This window comes from Anneissia japonica, unplaced genomic scaffold, assembly GCF_011630105.1.
Source record: "Anneissia japonica isolate Jap-2015-1 unplaced genomic scaffold, ASM1163010v1 scaffold287949_len505691_cov196, whole genome shotgun sequence".
Classification (NCBI taxonomy): domain Eukaryota; kingdom Metazoa; phylum Echinodermata; class Crinoidea; order Comatulida; family Comatulidae; genus Anneissia; species Anneissia japonica.
In genome coordinates, this window is record NW_022727758.1 from 457,133 (window position 1) to 466,057 (window position 8,925).

At 36.4% G+C, this 8,925-nt stretch overlaps 1 protein-coding gene across 1 annotated transcript; it reads right to left on the reverse strand.

Moving 5' to 3' along the window:
* Positions 1–1,567: 1,567 nt before the first annotated feature.
* Positions 1,568–5,038, reverse strand: LOC117113803. Its single transcript, XM_033257240.1, has 3 exons — positions 4,309–5,038; positions 2,556–4,194; positions 1,568–1,947 (listed from the first exon to the last, which is right to left on the reverse strand). Exons 2-3 carry the CDS (start codon positions 4,191–4,193, stop codon positions 1,606–1,608), a joined length of 1,980 nt encoding a protein of 659 aa, XP_033113131.1. The 5' UTR covers position 4,194; positions 4,309–5,038; the 3' UTR covers positions 1,568–1,605.
* Positions 5,039–8,925: the final 3,887 nt, after the last annotated feature.

The following is an 8,925-nucleotide window of genomic DNA, read 5'->3' on the forward strand; positions in this document are numbered from 1 at the left end:
ACACTCCTAACATATTCTATGTTCTACTCCAAGTATAATTTACATGTTTTTCAAACCTGGTTGGCAAAAAATGTCTTATGATCAAACAATAAACACATTTTGACAATAATGTAAAGTATGTCCATAGTTCCATACTTACAGTGAAATTAAGGGGCGTATATTTGAGTATACGTACTGTATCCATTTTACACCAAAAAAATAAACGCCTCATTCAAACACCTCCCTCAAATTATCCCCTCTCAAAATCCCTTCTCAACTATTGAATAAATACAGTACTAGTAGTAGTTGTCTATAGTTTTACAGTATAAAAGAAAAGGGCAGGGAGATGTAACAAAAGAAACTGTACTTTATAAACCAGAAATATCTTAATGTTTAGGGCAGTATAGTTTATAATCTTATTGTACATACAGTACCGGTACTTACAAATGAAAACCAAATTACATTTTTTTTTTTTAAGAAAACATTTCATTCATTTACATTACAAGGCATTCTTAATTGGATATTTCCTTGCCAGTGGCTTTGGAAATAATGGAAAAAATCATTCCACCTCAAAAATTTCATCATTTGCAGGTGTTAGTAAAATGTTGTTCATTATCTTCAATAATGCCTCTAAATCAATAATCTTGCAACAATGACATAAACCATGGTCACCTACACTGTACAGTAAAGATGTACAAATTGCAATGAAAAGGTAGGCCTATCTGTAGCACTCAGATTTCAGCCAGTGTGTCTGCACTCCCTGGTCAATTTACAGTCACAGTAAATAATATGCTCAATAGCAATATTGACCAGACCACAGCTGTTCTGGACTATGATAATGCATTAAGAAGATAAAATATTGTAGCGGGTAATTATTGATGAATAAACAGCACAGTTGGAAAGAGGGAAGACTAACTCTGCTATATATGAGGATTATAAAAAGAAACAGTCCTTGTTTTTTAATATTTCTGAAACATTTCTTTCTTTTTTTTTTTTTGTTATTTCCTGGTTAAAAAATTAACACAAATTTATATTTTTGGGTGGGTTGATGAAAATGCTGAAAATGAAACCATGGTTTTCCTGTCCATGCAGTACTGTACTTTCTAAATTTTTTACAACTTATGAAAATTTACAGTAGCATACGGTACTCATTTTTAGTGTACAGTAAATAAATTTTCTTTTAAACACTAGCTACAGTAAGAAAATTATATTTGCTTTAAATTATCCCCCTCCCCCCCCCAACACATTGAATAAACACCTCTTCCTTATTTGGAATAAACACCCCAAAACGTTTAATTTTTCCTCCAATAAATGCCCCCTAAATGACCGCATGTAAACAAATATAATGGATTGAAAAGCAACATCATCCTCAACACATTCTATTTAATGTTCTACTCCATCAGAATTACATTTTTTCTAACCTGGTTGGGATTAACAAATCTTTATGATCACACAATAACACAATAATATTTGTGTTGTGGATCCACATTTAGTGAAATTAAGGGGCGTTTATTTGAGTATAAGTATAGATAGATTTTACACAAAAAAAAAATAGATGAGTTCCATGAGTAAACGCCGCCCTCAAAAACTAAACAATCGGGCATTTATTCACATAAATAATGTACATTATATGTAAAAAGAAAACCATACCTCTGCTTGGTCCAGTTTGAAGTGTTGCTCACTTTCAGGTATACACATATCCACAAAAGCTTTTTTCTGTTCACGCAGAGATTTATCGCAGGAGTTGCAGACAACTGCAACCTGACGATCCTCCATCAAAATAGCCCCAAAAGGCTTGTTCAATGCAAGAAGGCCATTAAACTGAGCTATATTCAACAGCTTTCTATTGCTAATGTCAGCAGCCTTACTGCAAGTGAAACAAGTAAACCTCCTCATATGATACGGCCGAAGCCAACGATTATGATCCATCAGCGAATCGGAATGTTCGTAATCATCCCATTGAATGACCATATTGACGTAGCAGAAAGTGCACGCTATACACATCTAGATGTGTATAAGAGACAGGAATTACATTTTTTCTAACCTGGTTGGGATTAACAAATCTTTATGATCACACAATAACACAATAATGTTTGTGTTGTGGATCCACATAGTGAAATTAAGGGGCGTTTATTTGAGTATAAGTATAGATAGATTTTACACAAAAAAAATAGATGAGTTCCACGAATAAACGCCCCCCCCCCCCCTCAATTTATTCACATAAATAAAGTACATTATATGTTTAAAAAAAACCATACCTCTGCTTGGTCCAGTTTGAAGTGTTGCTCACTTTCAGGTATACACATATCCACAAAAGCTTTTTTCTGTTCACGCAGGGATTTATCGCAGGAGTTGCAGACAACTGCAACCTGACGATCCTCCATCAAAATAGCCCCAAAAGGCTTGTTCAATGCAAGAAGGCCATTAAACTGAGCTATATTCAACAGCTTTCTATTGCTAATGTCAGCAGCCTTACTGCAAGTGAAACAAGTAAACCTCCTCATATGATACGGCCGAAGCCAACGATTATGATCCATCAGCGAATCGGAATGTTCGTAATCATCCCATTGAATGACCATATTGACGTAGCAGAAAGTGCACGCTCGGACTATGCCGTTGGTTGGGGTAAATTCGGAATTGTAGCTAGCTTTTGGATTCGACAGAAACGGAAAAAAGGGAACGCCCTCTTCCTCATTCGATGGATAACACTGAAGGTCATTCAACTCGGATGCGTCTTCTTTAGAACCACAAATGAAACACTTGCCGATTATATTTTGACCAGATGCTGGTTTACTACCACTGGCACACTCCACACTTCCATTTTCTTGTATCGGTTTAAATTCCTTTTCAAAACCATTTCTCCCGGCTTTCACCCACTTTGCTTTTAACTGGCCATTGCAATCCTCACAGACGCGAACTCTTCCAGAACTATCGATAGGCTTTGCCTTAGACGGGCATTCAAAGCTTTTTATAAAGGGGAAATACGGCACTGTATGCGTACTATCCTTAGGAGCGCAAGTATAAACTGAATGGACAGAACTCTGCAATGTTGATTTGCTACAAATATAACATACTTCTTGATTGGTAGATTCATCAATTTTCTGACGCGAGTTTTTATTCTTTAAATCTGGTGAAAAGGTATATCCAACTGGCTTATTGTTGACATGGTAAATACGCTTTTTAAGAGGTGTCTGAGTAACTTCATGGGCATTCCATTGCTCATAAAGGGATGTAGCACAAGAACTGCAAATTTTGGCAATGCCATCTTTAGATAGAGGGAACGCCCCTTTGGGAGGGGTACATTTTTCTAAACATGGATAAAACGGTTCCTTATTGAGGTTACCACGCGAGTGCACCAACTGCAGGCTACTAACAGCTGTTTTCATACCACAAGTAAGACAGACAATTTTAGTTATGCTTGAAGATCCCTCAAATGTTTTCTCCTGAGCCGATCGTAACCGATACTTCCGTTTGTGCAACGGCATATTATTCAATTCAAATGCTTGCCATTGTTGCAAAAGGTAGTTAGCGCAGGGTTCACACATGAGAACCCGCCCAAGATTATCCACCGGTCTAGCTCCTGTTGGAGGTGTGTGACCTAGGATGCAAGGGAAATATGGCGACTCGGACTTTGACCAATGACTTGTGTGCACCACGCAAACAGAATTATGTGGAGTTGTCTGACTGCAACAATAACAAATACTGAATTTCGGTACATCAATTGGAGCGTCGAAATCCTCGCGTTTCTTGTCAATGAAATCTGTTTTCGCAAGTAAATCTGGTGTATCAAAGTGTTCATCTACATAAGCTGGGTCACGAATGTTTAATTTATACATTTCTTCACGCATTTGCGGACTCACCTGCATTTGGGGGTCTGGACGGTTGTTACCAGGTGATCCACAGCTCTCAAGACGTTTTAACCAATACAACCTCTTGACAATTGGTGTTCGCGATTTCTCAAAAGCATACCACTGCTGCAGCAGGAAAGCATAGCACACCCTGCAAGCATCCACAGTACCATCTTTGTTGATTGTTACTCCTGTTGGAGCTTCATGATATTCCAAGAATGGAAAGAAAGACTCTTTCCCGTGTGGTCTAACTCGCAGTCGGCATTCGGCACTCTGAGCCCCGCAGACATAGCAAACTGCAGCTGTCCTTGTAGACACAGCAGCCAGCGACTGAAACGCTGTATTTCTCCCGGCCTTCGAAGCCATTCTATCGAGAAAAGCGAATGGAACACACGTAACAAACGGGATATAAAATCTACTCACGTTGATCAAACTATGAATAATATACGTTACTCAAACTATATTTAAAGTATACACTTACTTGCAAAATGGGAAGAAAGTTGAATTTCTTATTCCGCTCCTATCTTTCCACTACCGAGAAAACCAACTTCAGGCTCCATTCATTCATTCATTCAGTCCCACAGCTGTCATCGCCCATAATGCTTTGCTGGGCCCCGACTCTGAATTAGAAACATTGGCAACGACCACGTGCTTTTGTTATGGTTTACCAACGACGTCGTTGCTGACATTCTGTTCTGACAATGGCATTGATTATAATGCTGAACTGTGAACATGATTAAATTTGTAAATAAGGGAATAGTAATTGAAACATCGCTGAATCATAATCTGTAATAAGTGAATGGATTATAGGTAATAAAATATACAAGCATTGTGATGTTACTAACATAAAAATATTCGGGTTTTGTGTGGTACGGAACAGTAGGCCTATGGTAAAATATAAATTAGGACATTTCGCCCAATGCCAGTTTGCCGAGAACTTAGCCGACAGACAGTTGACCGAAAAAAACCTTCACTGACGTCCGAATTTGCCGACACCGAATTTCGCCGACTGGACGTTTCGCCGTCAGCCAATCTGCCGACAACCAATCCGCCGACAGACATTTCGCCGACATTTTTTTTTATGTTGTGATTGATGTTTCGTCGACAGATGTCTTGTTTTGTGGAGGATGGTAGTCACCATGAAAGTCCGTTATTTTATACCTATGCATACATGCACACCAACTTTTTAAATCATGCAATAAGATTCTGCTAAAAGTATTAAATAGGCCTATAATAAACTACACATGTTCATCTTTATTTTTTATTAAATATTTTAGTACTATAGAAAATGATAATCTGTAATAATAAGCACATTGTAAAGGACAATTTTTTTTAATTAGTACAAATTGAGATAAAAAGAAAGGCAAGAAATAAGGTGGGATGTAACTTACACTTTAAAATTGTAAAAATGTTAAAAATACACCAGTATGAGACGTATTACAAATATGAAGTTAAATAAAGAAAATAATAATAAGGAAATGTACATAAAAATACAAGATCATACAATAATTCCATAATAAAAAATAATTATGTAACAAAATGGCACAATATCGTAATAAAATAACTATTCAATAAGTCGTATTAATGTATTAATGTATGGACGGTGCACGAAAAATATATGTACCGTACTCGCGCGAATAAGCGCCCCGTTTGAATAACCACCCCTCCTATTCTAAAAAAAATTCCTTAAGCGCACTGTTTGAATAAGCGCCCTTCAATAATATCATAATATTCTCTTTTTAGCAAGTCAATAATCCAATCAATCCTGGGACTGGTTGTTGGCATGATTTTGAGCTGCAGAGTGGAAACACATTCTTCTTCGGTCAATCAAAATGAGGATATTTCTCTCGGACAGATGAGAGCTCCGATCCCTGGACAGACAGTATATTTCCAACTTTACTCTTTTTACATATTTGTCTATGCCTAGTCCTACTCTTCTTTTTCTTTTTCCGACCTTTAGCACATTCTCATCTGAGTTTTCAAGAAAAAAATACAATGATCCTGCCATCTTGCTAGTCTCAATCGGCCGATGGCCAACAAGCCACTACCCACCACTACTACAGTAATTGCATCTGCTATTTTGCTATTATGTCAACATTCACGCATTCTTGTCATGAGCCATGTTCTCTGGACGATTATCTTTTCCTAACCACCATTCGTAATGTCCTTATAATCTTTTTTTCATTCAAAAAGTGCTCTTGAATTAAATAATTTCCCATAAGAACCCCTCGATTTTCGTCTATTTCCATAAGCGCCCCCTCAATTCCACTCTGTTTTCATAAGCGCCCCGTTTAAATAAGCGCCCCGTTTGAATAAGCGCCCCTCAGAAAGTGCAAAATTATTTTAAGCGCCCGGGGGCTTATTCGTGCGAGTACGGTATACGTCTGATAATATAAATACTGTCTGTGGGGTGGGGGGAAGGGGGTGAGAGCTTCTGACTCTCTTGATTTAATAACGAATCTGTTCGTCAGAGTTAAATTGAATGACCAAATAAAAATAAGTTATCTGAACATGTCACTTCCATCCATTAAGCATGTTCACAAAAAATGTCGGCGAATTGTCTGTCGGCGAAACGTCCATCAGCAAACTGGCATTCGGCGAAATGGGGTGTCGGCGAATGGTATTTCGGTCAATAGTCTGTCGGCTAAATGTCTGTCGGTGAAACGTCCGACCACGATAAATAGAATACCAACATTTTAATTTACGGATTCTGTAAATCGTTAGCCAAACGTTTATGGATGGATGAGATATGTGACATACTGTATTTCGTGTTTAAATTAATACCGTACTGTGTTACTGTGTAATCGATATTTTCTTTCATTTTAGATTTAAAAGTATAGGCCCATAGCCTATATAATACTTGCATATAAGGCAAACCGAATACAACACGAAGTTTTGAAAAGATTTTTGGACGATTTTCGTATGTCGGGCGTATAAGACGACCCCTTGTTTACCGTATGAATTCATACTTTTTGCTGCTTTTTTATAGTCTTGTTTTTAACCATCTAGATGGTTAAAAACAGAGGCAATTCAGGACTTATCTTCCAAATGATACTATTTTATTTTATTTATTTTTATTAGTGTTTTACGGATTAAATCCGCAAAAAGACGAACATCATTTAAAAAATGAAAAATTTGTGTGTCGCGCATATAGGAATACCTCCTTCTTTCGGTCGTAATTTGCTATTTTAAGCCTCGCCTTATACACGAGTATACGGTACGTTATGTTTATAGTGAGTGTGTAAGCATATTCGTTAAATGATTTCTTGTGTATTTTTGTAAGTCTGTTATACGGATTACGGGTGGGCAGTTCAGCTCTGCAGCGAATGACTACCCGTTGTACAGTAATTCACTATGGCGTTCATTAATTTGATTTTTAGTGTTTTTCAATTTTGAACCAATTTACCTTTGTATTTTTTAAACGACGCGCCACTCGTTGAGAGTTGAGCGCCACTATACAAAAAAGTTGCAGTTGAATTCGGATGTAGAGTAATTATATTATTGTACCGTACGTCTCTCATGAGATGAGATTTAAGTCACCAGAGAACATAACAACATACATGATAGCAGTGTGACATGATCTGTATTATATATTCTCAAGGTTAATGAGAGAAAAAAAAACGTCTATTATTTTGAAAACAAAATAAAAGGTTTGAAATTTGAAAGCTACAATATATATACAAGCACCTACAATTGATTGATTGAATGAATGATTAAGAATGAAAATATGAACAAACGAACGAATAAATGCATGAATGAATGAATGAACGAACGAACAGGCGGGGAGCGGGCGAACACATGAATCAATTAACAAATTAATAAGGCCTAATATTATTTTAATGTTCTCCAAAGCATGATGTACTACCAGCGACTTCATTGTTCGGTTTGCCAATTGGTCTTTCTATCAGAATGTTCATAAATCCATACTCAAAAAGATTATGCAAAACCACTTTATTGTTGCCAAACCAGACAAACTGGTCCAACATCCCGAAATTTATGTTTCGGCATTTTTTGGCAAAATGATTTTTTATCAATTATAACATGTTTGAAGGGCAACTTTTCAAGCTTTAATTAATAATTAAGTATTTCGGAGCAGCTCACCCTCAAAGAATTATAGTAAAATATTGCTTAATCCAACTATCTCTGATCTTAATACTGTAATTTGTAAGGGCCTATTATCATTATTATCCGATTTTTGTAGAAATATAAATACGGTATTATTCGAATATTTTGATTCGAGTTATTTTTTTTTGTCTTAATTTAACATAATTTTGTTCCCCTTATTATAATGACGTTCTGTGTTTCTCTTGTAACAATTGCTAAGCCTACATTAACAAAGAAGACGTAGAGATGAATGCTTTATGCTTATACTGTATATATCTCGGTATCTTTTATTCAATATTTGAACATACAAAATTTACAAAAATATAATCATTACTATCCACCAACCTCAAGCTCGCTGGTCGAGTGGTTAAGACACAAGGCTAATTATCTGGAGGTCGTAGGTTCGATCCACACCCGAATCACTAGCAATATTTTTTTCGAAAGCATTTAGGAACACACCAGGTAGGGCAAACATCATTCGTATTATTGATCCTGACAAAAACAGACATCAGAATAGCATTTCAGTGCCTGCTAAGGGATTGAATTCATCACTAGCCACCAAGTGCAAGCTCAGTGGTCGAGTGGCTAAGACACCAGGCTAGTTACCTTGGGGTCATGGGTTCGATTCCAACTTTTGAAGCATTTTCTTGCAGCTCAACAATGCAATCGTTTTTTTCCTTTTATACTCATTATACTTTCCTAACAGTTCCCACCAAGGCAACAAATCATTTTTAACTTTAATGAGGAGTACATAAAAATATATGATTTCTTATTAAAATTGTAGCAATTTACATCACTGGTACATGTATATTAATAAAATATTGCTTTATAAATTTGTTTTGAAAAGACTCCGTTTATTGTATCAATCGCAAAAAACACATGAAACTTGTTTTCCTGAATCGTAAATACACATATAGCACAAAATTCATTAAACATATGTAAGTACATACTGTAAGATACTGTACTGATAAAATAACTGATACTGTAAAAGATA